This window comes from Alternaria dauci, chromosome 9 (assembly GCF_042100115.1).
Source record: "Alternaria dauci strain A2016 chromosome 9, whole genome shotgun sequence".
In the NCBI taxonomy this organism is placed as follows: Eukaryota; Fungi; Ascomycota; class Dothideomycetes; order Pleosporales; family Pleosporaceae; genus Alternaria; species Alternaria dauci.
This window is the reverse complement of record NC_091280.1, coordinates 1,956,584-1,969,583: the sequence shown is the minus strand read 5'-3', so window position 1 is coordinate 1,969,583 and position 13,000 is coordinate 1,956,584. Positions and strand designations below refer to the sequence as shown.

Here is a 13,000-nt window from a genome sequence, read left to right as displayed (position 1 = left end):
ACGGCAAAAAGTCTGTAAAGGTGGCGTTCGAGCGAGGAGGAGATGGGCTACTGTCAGACTCTGAATGTGAAGGCTTGTCATATTGGGTAAGGGCTTCCTCTCCCTTCTTCTGATTCATCTCTAGCGCGGAATTTGGGAGTGGCTTGCGAGGAATAAGGAATCCTTTTCCATGTGATGATGGTTCAGAACGGACATGGCTATCTTCAGGAATAGCCGGCTCTGGAGCTATACTATTGTGGCCAGCATCTAATGCACAGAGGTTTGCCTTGGTCAGTCTGAAGCTGCTGATTTGCTCGGTGAATCGGCTTTTCCTGGATATGTTCCTAGGTACCTTCTTAGTCTCAGGAGACATAGCGGCACAGGCAGTACGAAAGGATTGCTCTGTGCTGCAGGACTCGGCCTCTGAGTCACTTAGCTCGTCCGATACTTCTTCCGTTGGCTGATGTGTCCCTGAAGAGCTGGACCATTGACCATCTGAACGTTTGTATGGTCTTACCATGATATCCTGAAACCCGGGTATCGAAATGGACAGAGCGTTTATTGTTGTTGTTGTTGTTGTTGTTGTTGTCGTCGCCGTGGAACTTGCTTCCTGTCTCAATTGAAAGCCCGCAGTCAAGTGTACAAGTGTTCAAGTGATTGAAGCTTTTCGCAGATCTGTTCGGAACGATGAAGGCCCCGATGATATACTGGACTCCACGAGTTAGATAATTTCACTGCGTTAAATATGCCGTGGTGGCACTCGGTAGCCTCGGCGTCTGAACTGGCTCACAGTCCATATTCTATAGAGTGAAGGCTACTTGTTCAGTAGCTGCAGACTGCATCATGATATCCAAACTTCTTGTTTGAACGTGAGTGCTAGATGTCTTGTGCTCTTGTCGCCTCGTAAATGTCATTTGGGCGGAAACCTAGTTGAAGTGTGATATTTCATCTAATCTGTGGATAAAGCTTCCCAAGTCTATGTTTTTTTCGTTGAGTCTAAATGCTCGTATTATCATGTGTAGCTAACCAGATATCATCTGGCTGTCGTTGTGGAAGACGTATCCTGTGGCGACGTTGCAGCGTGTGAGCTCAAGGAACGGCTCTATTCATGGAAATCGGCTTGGAATGCTGATTGAGCAGATGGTGCTATTTTGTTCGAAAGTTGAAGAATCCTTGTATGCGGATGGTGGTGCAGGGCGCGGTTAGGCGTTGACGTGTGGACCGCCAAGCTAACCCACCACTTTACGCGTCGTCGGGACGCGTCTGGCTCTCACGCTCCACCGATTTTCGCAACTTCATAAGCACATCCACAACAGAACCAAACAATGGCGCTCCTAGTAGACAAACACCGACCGCGCAATCTTGAAGCGCTCAGCTATCACCCCGAGCTTTCAGATCGTCTACGAGCCCTCGTAAGGATGCCATTGAGATTGTCCGTCAGGCAAAACGCGGCTAACGCAACATTGTGTAGGCACAAAGCGGCGACTTTCCACATCTCCTCGTATATGGCCCTTCTGGCGCAGGCAAAAAGACACGCATCGTCGCGACTCTCAAGGAGCTCTATGGACCCGGTGTCGAGAAGATCAAGATCGATGCACGCGTTTTCCAAACCACCACAAACCGCAAGCTCGAGTTCAACATCGTCGCATCCGTATACCATCTTGAGATTACACCATCAGATGTCGGGAACTACGACAGAGTGGTCGTACAGGACCTTTTGAAGGAAGTGGCGCAAACACAACAGGTCGATTTGGGCGCAAAGCAGCGTTTCAAGGTGGTGGTGATCAACGAGGCAGATCACTTGACAAGAGATGCGCAAGCAGCACTTAGGCGGACCATGGAGAAGTACAGTCCCAACCTGCGATTGATACTACTCGCAAACTCCACGAGCAACATCATTGCGCCTATCAGGAGTAGAACACTCCTTGTGAGGGTTGCGGCGCCTACAGAGACTGAAATCTGTAGTGTTCTGAGCAAAGTAGGCAAGAAGGAGGGATGGAAAGATGTTGAGAGTTTGAACCAGAGGATAGCAAAGGACAGCGGACGTAACTTGAGGAAGGCGCTGTTGATGTTTGAAGCAGTGCACGCTCAGAAGTATGTTTTGAGACCACAAAAGCCCCATGAATGCTAACATTCCACCAGCGAGAAAATCACCGACCAGACGCATATCCCCCCACCTGACTGGGAAGCACTCATTCAGCAAATCGCCCGCCAAATCGTCGAGGAGCGATCTCCGCAACGCCTTCTACAAGTCCGCGCCTCCCTTTACGATTTGCTGTCGCATTGCATCGATTCTACAACTATCATAAAAACGCTTACCTGGAAACTCATACCCTTGACCGAGGATGCATTGAAGCCTGAGGTTATAAAGTGGGCAGCGTTTTACGAGCATAGGTGCAAGATGGGCGCTAAGCAGATATTCCACCTGGAGGCTTTCGTCGCAAAGTACATGAGGTTGTACGAGAGGTATATGCTGCACTTCGAAAAAGACGGATTGAAGCTAACAATTGACGCAGCTACGCCATGGGTATAGATTTCGATTCGGCATAACCGCAGATTTGCATGTTTGGTTCGATTGCAGGATAAAAGCAGTTAATGTGTCATCACCAGGGTGTTCTGGCGCTACAGAGCGCGTTTCGCGTTCGGCGTTTGGTGGTTACGTCATAGCATGGAGCTTTCCCATACCTCGAGTTTCTGAGCTTCAATTCCACTACAATCTCATCCAATCCAAATACTCTCCTACGTTTCCATATACCAAGCTTTTCATACACACAAAAACAGTTTAATCACCGTACTCGCAAATATGTCAGACAAGCTTATGGATACCGAGCCCGGCGGCGAGCGTCAGAACCAGTACGAAGGCGTGCACACCTTCATTGAACCTCACGCCAAAGAAGCTGGTCAATTAGGCGGTATGCCTTCTCACCCTCCATTTGTGTCGTGCAATCGCTAACCATCAATTCATTTAGACCCCTCAGAAGGTACCTCAGTTCACAAGAAGACTTCCGACCCCGGCGCGCCCAACACTCAAGGCATCACCCCCGCAGACAAGATCCGGTACGGACAAAGTATCCAGGAAGGCGGTATGGGTGGTAAGACGACAAGTTCGACAGGCGAGGCAAAGACCGAAGGTACGTCAACAACAAGCGGTCATGGTATCTGGACAGTGGGCTAACCACCAACAGCTGGATTCGGCGGTACTGCAGCATTGAACGACGACGATGAGAGTGCGGCCAAGCAGAGGAGAGAACAGGGATACGGCGGAAGCAAGGATATGGATCGAAACATTGGTGCATAATGACACAAAATTGGATGTCATGAAACCAGGGACAGAGTTAATGCACACAATCCAATGCTAAATGCAAGCTTGGTAGGACAAGTCTAACAAGGGCTTGGGCACATTTACTACTATACAGTGATGATACAACTTGCGTATCCAGTCTAAGAATGCCCATCTTGTCATGTGTCCCAAACGCCATCGCTATGCAGCCAGACCTATACGTTATTCGTACAAAAAGCGTGAAGTAATGAGGAGGGATATCTGAGCAGAGATCAAAAACAGATCAGAGAAACAAAATTGCCTTCCACACAAAGCAGATGAGCCTACCTTAACGTCTCGTAGCGTCATCAGCCCTCTGCTCCACCTTGGCCAACTTCCTTGCCAAGGCCCTTTCTCTCTCCATGACACTTGCCAGCGTGTCGCCCCTCTTCGTTATACCTCCCAGATCTGGTGCACCGGACGGCATCGTACTGCCCATATCCCCTCGACTAACTCCGTTTCTGCTGCCACCACCCCATGCACCGAGGCCCCACGCATTGCCTGGAGCTACTGTGGGCCTAGTTGGCTCCCTGCTGACGAGCGCGCCAGGTCCATGGCCATACATGCTGACTCGTTGCACCTTACGAAGCCTTGACAGTCCATATACGGCAACAAAGAAGCCGAAAACTGAGCACCAGGCGCTTATACCGAAGAACCCAAGATCGGATTCTTCAATGAAGTTCTTCAGATTCATACCGTACAGAGCAGCGACGAAGGTTCCGGCTGTGATGGCGAGGGTAAGGATAGAGAATTTGAGGTCGAGAAGCATGAGGGAATTGCGGTTGGCATCCAGAATAGCTTTGACACTACATGGAGTTAGTTAAGAGGGACAATAGTAAAGAAGGGTATGGAGGAACGTACATCTCCTCAGTGTTCCTGATGCTAGACACCAAGTTCTCAGCAGCTTGTACAATCTCGTCGGCTACCTTGTGGTAGGATTCAAGGAGCATTTCAACTTCGGTATGATCGTCTTCTTCCCGTGTCTTGCCTTCCGCCTTCTCTGTCAAATACATGGCGCTGAGATCGTCGTCGGCTTCGAGCAATTCCTCTAGTGCATTCCTGACCAATCGTGCTTTTTGTTCGAAACTACCCAGCTTCTTACTGTAGATGAGCAGGTATCGTAGCTTGTCCCTGTCGATGTCTTCTTCAAGCTCTCTCAGAACTCGAACCACGGGCTCACTGACGCCTTCGAATTCCTTCTCCAAACTCAGTGTTACGCTTATGAGGACAGCTTCTAGCGCTCGGAACTCGTAGGCAAGGGTGCCATTGATCGTGGATTCTTTCTGGCGGAGTTTGAGATCGAGATCGTACATGAAGACGGACTGTGACTTCGAATCGGTGGTGCCATATGCGTCAAATACAAGGACGCGATTGTGCTTCAGTAGGACACGAAGGTTCAGGAGGTTTATCAGGATCGCGGAAGGTCGAACGAGAATGTGCGGGAGGAGCGAGGAATCGATCTTGCGAAGATCACGAGGAAGCAGACCGTACTATTTTCGATGATCAGCTATATAGTGTGGACAGGCCCATTGCCGTGCGTACCTTCGCGATAAGCTCGCTCTTCTTGAACTCTCCACTAACAAGTGTGACATTGCCGTGTTCGTCAAGTTCTGTACAACGCATTTTGAGTTCGTTGGTAGGTCGCATTATACGTCCTAGGCTACTCCCGAACCCTGTTGCTGCTGAAGATGTTTCATCTGGTGGCGGTTTCGGTGCTTGCAGTTGTGCCAATCTTCGCATCTTTGCCGAGTTGAAGATATTCCACGCTTGGTTCGACGACGTTGTAGAGAATTTCCGAGTGCCCTGGGGATCGACATCTCTCAATGAGAGAGCAGTGGTCTGTGGAGCGACGGGTGAAGTCTCGAAGACTGGTTGCGAGATCTTTGTGCCCGAGGAACACTGTGAAGTTGCGAATGTCCTACTTTCAGTGCCCACTCCTCTCTTCCAGCCTCGCGTATTCGATCCGCATGTTGTGTCTCCCAAAGGTATCTGAGATTTGATATTCGTCCCGTATCTACGTCGTTGCGGGGCTACCTGGGCGCATTGCGCCAACGGCCGCTCAAATGCATTAGTGACTTGAGCTTTCAGGAAGCTCAGAACCGACGGTGATGGGGCGGCGACTCTATGAAGCAAAACAGGCTTCATAACTTTCCATACGTAGGGTTCCGTATACGGCAGCGATCCATACGGTCGTTGTTGAAGTCGTTCGAAATATCCTTCAGGCCTCGCCTGCACGTCATTTGCATTCCGCGATCTTGGAAAATCGTTTCGCGCTAGTGACGTCACGTGCAACCGCGTCCATCTGTTGAGCGCCTTCTAGAGATGCGTCACACACACGAGTCTAAACATACAGCCTGCCCTCTGCGTTCAATGTATTCATGTCGATGGCATGTCTCAACCGATTTATAACGCTCTAATCCGAACCCATCACATCACTTCCCGCAAAAAGGTTGCTAAGCTCAAAGCTGCAGCATCGAACTGTCACATATACGCTCTACTACGTTATGGCGGTTGTCCAGGCATCATGTATTGCCAGGGTTCTGAGACAGGTGTACGAGAATGGGTTTCCAATGTACAGAGGCTACGTTACAAAGACTTCCAGCTAGTCAAGAAACCTGCGGGCAAAGAAGTTGAGGGGAAAGAAGTGGTAAATGGTGTCGCGTATGGGAAATTGGAAGAAGTGGAGAGCGTGAAAGATTTTGGTGCTAGCATGCAAAAGATGGGTGTTTGGGGCTGGTGGCGGAAAGGCATGGGATATGTTGGGGACGACTCAAGCTTATGATTATCGACACACACTTCAATCCTGGCGCAATGATTATGTGCTAGCCGTAATGACCGGACCAACAGGTGAGTGTCTAGACATGATGATCGATACCCAGAATCCACCCTGATAAGAGGTATCAGAGTATCAAAAACGAGGATCGCTTAATACTCTTTTCTCTCTGGAATTGCTTAGGCTATCAGTGGCTGAATGCCTGAATGGTATTAAACCTGACTATCCACCGCTTTTTACCACCGTTTTTGAAATCTATGTCTATTCAGCTCTATTTTGTATTCTTCGGTATACAATATTGCCAGGCTTCTTGAGCAGCAACATCGTGAGAACCTATACCGCTTACATGCTAATCACACCGAAGGCGCTGTCGATGTTGTTGTTGGCCAGATGTAGAAGACCATTACTACTGCTGTTTGGTCTTTCTCTTCTACGAAAACTAACGAACAAAAACTCCCAGTTCGGTATCGAGCAGGTTAGATTAGAGTTATGTATCTCCACAGAATTGAGTGGCAGCACCTAACGACTATCAATGAGAATTGCGATTCGTTTCGGGTAAGATTTGAATTTTCACGCCACGGGAAGTACAGGGCCAATAAATGTAATGCGATGCGGGCAAATTATACCGAAGGGAAAAGAAAATCTTGTCAGTGGCAAGCAGGAGACTAAGTCGACTTCTGGCTGTCGTTTCGCTCACGAGCTAAGGATTTAGGAAGTCACACCTTATGCCTGTCGCTGTCACCAAAATCACGCAAATTGACCGGAAGCTCATCATACGAGTTGTGATATGAATGTAACGATAAGATCGCTGATTATGCTACGCTTATGCGCTATCAATTACTAAATAACTCTGTCCTTTCTAGTATTCCTTCGCCAACTTACTCCTTGCGCGGAGCAAATGTCCATACTTGAACATAACGAATGGAATCAAACTCAGAACTGTGCCGAACATCGCAAGGATAAGACCAGCGTACTGACTGCCAACATTGTGGAAGAAGGCGTTGGCGAAAAGTGGCGTAACAGCACCAAGAGTGTTCCTCATCAGCCCCTGACCAGCAATGGCGGAAGAAGAGGTCTCGCCATAGCAGTCCGCAGTGTAGGAGTATGTGCTCTCGAAGACGAAGAAGATACCGAACGCGATGGGTGCGAGACCGATGACGGGGCCAACCCAGCTCAGGTAGCCGTACTGCGTGAAGGAATAGATGAAGAGACCAATGGGAAGCCAAACAGCACCAAACATGGCACCGTATAGGCGGTGCTCGGGAACGACACGGACGTTGGGGTCTTCCTGTAGCTGGTTGTACTTGCGCATCTGGAAGTGGTGGGCAGCCCAACCGAGGAAAGTACCGACAGCAAGAGAGATGTATGGCAGACCGCTAACACCTTCAGACCAACCACGCTTCTCGGTGAATGTGATGGGAATGACCGAAAGAAACAGGAAGACTACTGCCCAGCAGAAGGCAATCCACAGACCAAAGGCGAATACGACAGGTTCAGTAACGAGCATGCGGACCGCCTTGACGGAAGAGGCCTTCAGCATAGACTTGACATCGGGGGTGTAGATATCGTCCTCTGCGACGTATCGATCGTCACCAGTCGCCTTTTGTAGCTGCTTGGCCCGCTTGTGTAGCTTAGCACCGCCACGGGTCTCGGGAAAAGCGACGAAGATAAGAATCAAGAGAGGAATATTGGCGAGACCCTGGATACCTTCAACCCATCGCCAGCCGAGCGATTGGTCGATGAAGCCGGCGTATATGGGCGCAGCGACAGTACCGAAGATGGCGACGAAAGCGAACATGGCCATCGGGCGACCACGCTTGTGAGGCTCGTACATGTCGTCAAAAGTTCCACCGACGAGAATGGTACCAACGCAGCCGAAGAGACCAAGTAGTAGACGGAGGCCGATGATAGTGGAGATGTTCTGTGCGAGCGCAAGGCCGATGAATATGAGTGAGAAGCAGAGGAAAGCACTGGCGTATACGATCTTGCGGCCAACAAGCTCACAGAAGGGAGCCAGTACCATGGGTGCGATGGCACAAGAGATGTTGAAGGTGAACAGCCCAAGCTGGCCATAGATTGTGTCAACGCCAAACTCTGCACACATCCTGTTGATTCCCGAACTATATGCCGTTGTCGCGAGACCGATAAACAGCGTCATCAGGTTCAGCATCGTGGTGATGCTGCGCTTGTACCAGGGGTTCCAGTTGAACGGGTTCTCTTTGTCGCCAGTGGCGAAGCTGAGTACAATGTACTCCTTGCCCCCGTGGTTGACCATCTCGGTCAAGGTAAGAGGCATATCGATGTCGACTCTCTTGATCTCGCCGCAAGCGGGATCGATGTCCTCCACATCATCGGTGAGATGCTTGCCGCCCGCGATTCTGCCAATCATGAGTTCACCCTTTTCGTTGCGCAAGATTTCCGAGTTCATTGAAGGGGTTTCCTCTTTTCCTTCGGCTCCATTTTCTAGTTTGCTATTTACTCTTGAGAGCAATGCGGGTGTTGAAGGGCCTGTGTTGGCTGCAGTGTTGGCAGCAGTCTGGTTCGCGGTCGTGCCGGCGATGGTGGCGGCGATGGAAGCATTGCGTGGAGTAGCAATCGAGCCATTTCGAGGCGTAACAGGAGCACTACGAGCCGCTATGTATGAGTTTGCTCTTGACGCTGCTAGAGACGGGGGTCTCGAGGATTTGTGATTAAAGGATGGACCGTAGTACCCAGACATGTTGACTGATATTTAAAGTGGGGAAGTGTTTGGGGAAGCAAAGAGGAGGAGGGAGACTGACGACCATAACTAGGCAGAGGTATGGTATTTAGGAGCGAAAGCAGACATGTACATCCTGCTTATCAAAACCGGCGAGGTACCGGCATCGTTGGCCACTAGGGGCGGTGTGGGATGGCACCCGTCCTATTCACGGCCTGACCGTAAATACCCGACAGGCTGGCAGAAGAATGCTGAGCCGTGGTAAGGGATATCCATGTGTTTTCACATTCGACGTCATAGTGCTTGTGCATAACTGCTCAGCAGATTCGCTCAGTGTCGCCAAGCAGTGCATCGGACGAGAAAAATCTGCTATCTCTAACGTGTACGGACACTATGCGCTCTAGCGTCCCGTGATTGTGAGAAGAGTTTGGTGTTGAGGCTCTGCGGAACTCCACTTAGTGGGCGGACCGGCCGGCAGGATGGCGGCATGACGTCGTATGTGGGTAGCCTTAAGCCAGAATTTGCATACTGCGTAATACGCTTTAAGCAAGCCTAGATCCTAGGTTAATCCTCGGCGGCCGCGCGTGTCCGAGCACGCATGTAACGCCGTTCAGTGGTCTGATCTAAAGGCTCCTTGTGTACGACCTCGATCATATCGATGATCGCTGTGTATCTGCCTCCACTATGTGCCTCACTATCCCACGCGATTGCATTGCGCGGCGGGCTCGCTTATCCTGCAAAATGTCAAACATATAGGCCTGTTGCACACTACAGATGTACCTTGTGCTCGTACCTGTTTCACATTTGAGAGCGTATCCACGTCGTCGTGAGAAATAATCGAACACTATCCAAAGCTCGTCTTCGGCGATGCAGGAGTGAACGTTCGATTTTTCCCCGTGACCGAGTGTATCGATCACTGGGACGACAAGCCCTACTACCTCATACCTTCCAAATTCTCTCCTGATAATATTTCTTGGCAAGTGTGGAGCTTCAAGGTTAAGGTGGGATTACGTGGGATTAGTTGAAGTCGCGGTTTAAATACCATGGATGGCTTGTCGAGTTTCCAAGTCACATGTGGGTGAGGAGTGGTACGTTTGCATCTGCGCGGGCTAGTTTCCCAAGTCCAACGGCCACCATGGCGTGTCAAGTGCGAGTGGCGATACAAGGTATGGTGACGATGTCATTTCGGTTGCGTGACCATGTTCCGCGTCAGCGACGATCGCCGTTCTTGCAGGTGTCAGGGTGATAACACTAATGCAGATCCTTTTAGTCAAGATGGTATCCATGCCGACCACAACGGTACCGCTGTATACCCCAGGAATGTGATAAACTAGTAAGACTAGTGACGTGACTAGGACCGATGAGCAGGATACGAGACGACACAATGAGCCGCAGAAAACACATTTGAACCTCTCACGAGATTAGCAGTGCATTCATCACAGCGTTGCCGCAGGGCAAGAACAAGGACAATATTTGTTCTGTCATGATGGTGCCATTGCTTTGTGTGAATTCCTGATAAACCCATGATCGTTATGAGACCGGCATCCGAATGCTGCAATGAGCCCTTTTATCGGGTCATGACTGCCGATGCAGAGAAAACGCTCGAAGAACTCCACCCCAGTGCCCAATGTTCCCTTAAACCTCAGCAATCTCTCGGAGACGACGGATCGTTGACCTTGTGGCAGCGGCAGCGGGAGTACTGTGGATAGCGGTTAGCACTTTTCTGTTCTGTACAGACACGGCGAGTCTCTCGACAATGGCGTATGGGTCCGATAATGTGCGGGGAGTCTTACGAGACGGTGTAGGCTCCTCCGGCGGTGGTCTTGCGGCAGGATCGGCAGTTCCAGATACCGACGGCCTCACGCTTGACAGAGTTCTTTCCGCAGAATTGGCAGACGTAGCGGGCGTGCTGTGTGATCTATCGTGAGTGTGAGCGGGCCGTTCTTCTGAGGCTGTACTGGGCTGGTATGGGTGTGCGCACCTCCATCTTCTTGACCTGCTTACGGAGCGAGGCACCGTAACGGGTACCGTACTTTCCGGTGATGCCGACCTTCTTTGTGCCTGCAGTCGCAATCAATAACTATCCATATCCCAAGGGCCAAGGGGGTCGTACGCTTCGTCATTTTGGCGGTTGTATGAGTTGACGATGTAGATGGATCGAGGTGGTCGGATTCGTCGAGACTTTGCGTGGGTTGCGCGAAAATGCTAAGCGAGACCCCACGTGATGCCGGGGCCGGAACAACCGCCTCCGGGCGTGCCAACACGAGAGCGTAGCATTCTGTTTGCTTCTCGAATCCACATATATTGTCATTACTGTGTTCACGATGAAGGCCAGTGGCATCTCGGTAACGTCTGCGTGCGATTGTATATCTGTCATCATGGCCGAATCTTGGACTCTGCTGATCCTGCGAAATTGACACCACATCTTCACCTCACGAGCTGCAATATTCACTGTTGCACAAAGAAATGTCCAAAGAGTCACACTCAGCGGCCTAGAGATGGCTCTCACAGAAGCCGCCTGATGTGCGCTGCAGGTTTTCTCAAATTGTTTAGAGCTTCGGCAGCTATAATTCCGTATCACCTCCAGGGCTACCTCAGGCAGCATGATACCTCATCTACTCATCGCAAACACGGGGGCCGATCGACGACGTGGCGTGGCTGCGCAGTACTCAAAGGCAGATTCCTCAGTGGAAGCGCTCGGCTGCCTGGCTCCCGGACGAAGATGAAACCGAAACAGCTGACAGGCACACCCAGGCGCCAACAGGCTGCTAAAAACGGCAACACCGCGATCCAACGCGCGTATTGTCTGGCGATCAGCCGATTGCCAATTCTGAGCTCTATTTTGACGTACGCCTTCCAGGAGCAGCTGCGTGCACAGAGTTTGGGGCGCAACGGGCAGTTTGGGGCCGTGTATGCGGGTGTGAATGTCCGTCTTGGACTTGATCTGGGCAGAATGCGAAGATAATTGAGGATTTATATATCCTACGTCTACGGTCTACCGCAGAATGAAGACAGCTGTATCATCGAATCGTATCTGGGCCGGTCTTTCCCGTCTATCATTAAGACCCTTGCATCCCATAATCTGCACATCATGGTTGTTCATTACCTCAGACACGCAACGTTCATCGCTGCTCTCATCGCATTCACTGCAGCGCAAGACGAGACTATCATACCCGATGATCTTCAATCTGGCTTTCGTCCAGACGGCGACGAAGTACAGGTCTCATTTACTGGCGACGCAGTCGATGGCTTCAGGGACGGAACGGTTTTTGAGAGAGACGGTTAGTTCCTCATCCCAACACAAGGCTCTGAATCTTACGTTCATCCAGCGGTTGCAGAGGAGCCTACATTCGCCCTTGGTGACAGCAGCGGTATCTCTTCTAGCACGCTGTACACGATCATCATGGTCGACACTACTTGTCCAGACTCACGAAAACTCCACTACGTCCGCGCAAACTTCAAATACAATTTCGAAATCACCAACATCAATACTAGCTCTCCCGCTCTTCTTGACTATATCGCTCCTGGCTCAGTTGAAGAGAAGGGCGACAACCGACAGTATAGTTTCTTGATGTACACGAACCCTGGTAGGAAAGAAATCACGGATCTACAATTACCAGGAGACGACGAGGCCTTCGATGTTACACAATTTCAAGACAATAATGGATTGGGAGATGCTATGGCTGGGGTTGGTATGGTTGTGAAGCTTGGGGGTGAGGCGGACTGTGCGGGCGGTAACGCGGAGGCATTACCTAGTAGTCTGCCTACACCGAGACCGGCAAAAAGTACAGCAGTCGTAATATCAAGGACGTTGAGTCCAGAGAGTGCGACTGCGACTGCTGTGCCCACCGACAACACCCCACCAGCTCCGACTTCTTCAGCAGCAGGGCCACCGGCAACTGTCTCAACAATTGTATTGTCCAGTGAGGATGCGACGAGTTCTCCCACAGCAGCTACTTCTGTGGCAGAGCAAACGGCGAATGCTGCCCCAGGAACAATACGCTGCCAAAGCTGGGGCGTGGCTTCCCTGTTGGCCATCGTCAGCCTCATATCTTTATAGGCGATACTGAAGCATGTAGCAGCGACGAAAAAGCTTTTGTTGTCCTTTAGCAATCGCTTCGGTGAAGGTTTTGTCATAAGTTTACATTAATTGCACAATAAGCTACTTGGTCTTTAGACCAAAGTCTAAACCGCTCGTAAGATTTCAAGGTTCTTGCAAGTTGCACTCTGT

The 13,000-nt window shown here is 50.5% G+C and overlaps 6 protein-coding genes across 6 annotated transcripts; 3 read left to right on the top strand and 3 right to left on the bottom strand.

The window, feature by feature from the left end:
• Positions 1 to 1,304: 1,304 nt before the first annotated feature.
• ACET3X_009336 (uncharacterized protein) lies at positions 1,305 to 2,529 on the top strand (the record flags this gene model as incomplete). Its single annotated transcript, XM_069455519.1, has 4 exons — positions 1,305 to 1,391; positions 1,451 to 2,073; positions 2,122 to 2,445; positions 2,496 to 2,529. 4 exons carry the CDS (start codon positions 1,305 to 1,307, stop codon positions 2,527 to 2,529), a joined length of 1,068 nt encoding a protein of 355 aa, XP_069303413.1.
• A 253-nt stretch (positions 2,530 to 2,782) lies between these two features.
• On the top strand, positions 2,783 to 3,277 carry ACET3X_009335 (uncharacterized protein; the record flags this gene model as incomplete). The annotated part of the gene is made up of 3 exons (XM_069455518.1): positions 2,783 to 2,891; positions 2,949 to 3,110; positions 3,165 to 3,277. 3 exons carry the CDS (start codon positions 2,783 to 2,785, stop codon positions 3,275 to 3,277), a joined length of 384 nt encoding a protein of 127 aa, XP_069303412.1.
• Positions 3,278 to 3,587: 310 nt separating this feature from the next.
• On the bottom strand, positions 3,588 to 4,921 carry ACET3X_009334 (uncharacterized protein; the record flags this gene model as incomplete). Its single annotated transcript, XM_069455517.1, has 3 exons — positions 3,588 to 4,104; positions 4,160 to 4,788; positions 4,841 to 4,921. 3 exons carry the CDS (start codon positions 4,919 to 4,921, stop codon positions 3,588 to 3,590), a joined length of 1,227 nt encoding a protein of 408 aa, XP_069303411.1.
• Positions 4,922 to 6,853: 1,932 nt separating this feature from the next.
• On the bottom strand, positions 6,854 to 8,833 carry ACET3X_009333 (uncharacterized protein). The gene has a single exon (XM_069455516.1). It carries the CDS (start codon positions 8,788 to 8,790, stop codon positions 6,931 to 6,933), a length of 1,860 nt encoding a protein of 619 aa, XP_069303410.1. The 5' UTR covers positions 8,791 to 8,833; the 3' UTR covers positions 6,854 to 6,930.
• A 1,418-nt stretch (positions 8,834 to 10,251) lies between these two features.
• On the bottom strand, positions 10,252 to 10,930 carry ACET3X_009332 (60S ribosomal protein eL43). The gene is made up of 4 exons (XM_069455515.1): positions 10,883 to 10,930; positions 10,751 to 10,830; positions 10,563 to 10,687; positions 10,252 to 10,468 (listed from the first exon to the last, which is right to left on the bottom strand). The coding sequence occupies exons 1-4, from the start codon at positions 10,890 to 10,892 to the stop codon at positions 10,405 to 10,407; spliced, it is 279 nt and encodes a 92-aa protein (XP_069303409.1). The 5' UTR covers positions 10,893 to 10,930; the 3' UTR covers positions 10,252 to 10,404.
• Positions 10,931 to 11,098: 168 nt separating this feature from the next.
• ACET3X_009331 (uncharacterized protein) lies at positions 11,099 to 12,942 on the top strand. Its single transcript, XM_069455514.1, has 2 exons — positions 11,099 to 12,050; positions 12,099 to 12,942. The coding sequence occupies exons 1-2, from the start codon at positions 11,861 to 11,863 to the stop codon at positions 12,827 to 12,829; spliced, it is 921 nt and encodes a 306-aa protein (XP_069303408.1). The 5' UTR covers positions 11,099 to 11,860; the 3' UTR covers positions 12,830 to 12,942.
• The last annotated feature ends 58 nt before the right edge of the window (positions 12,943 to 13,000 follow it).

Excerpts from the sequence above, each read along its gene's own strand:
- ACET3X_009332 (XM_069455515.1), bottom strand. Across the intron at positions 10,688-10,750 it reads AGCAGGTCAAGAAGATGGAG|ATCACACAGCACGCCCGCTA; the intron begins GTGCGCACACCC and ends CACTCACGATAG. Across the intron at positions 10,469-10,562 it reads GGAGGAGCCTACACCGTCTC|TACTCCCGCTGCCGCTGCCA; the intron begins GTAAGACTCCCC and ends CGCTATCCACAG.
- ACET3X_009331 (XM_069455514.1), top strand. The coding sequence starts at position 11,861 with ATGGTTGTTCATTACCTCAGACACGCAACGTTCATCGCTGCTCTCATC. Across the intron at positions 12,051-12,098 it reads AACGGTTTTTGAGAGAGACG|CGGTTGCAGAGGAGCCTACA; the intron begins GTTAGTTCCTCA and ends ACGTTCATCCAG.
- ACET3X_009333 (XM_069455516.1), bottom strand. The coding sequence starts at position 8,790 with ATGTCTGGGTACTACGGTCCATCCTTTAATCACAAATCCTCGAGACCC.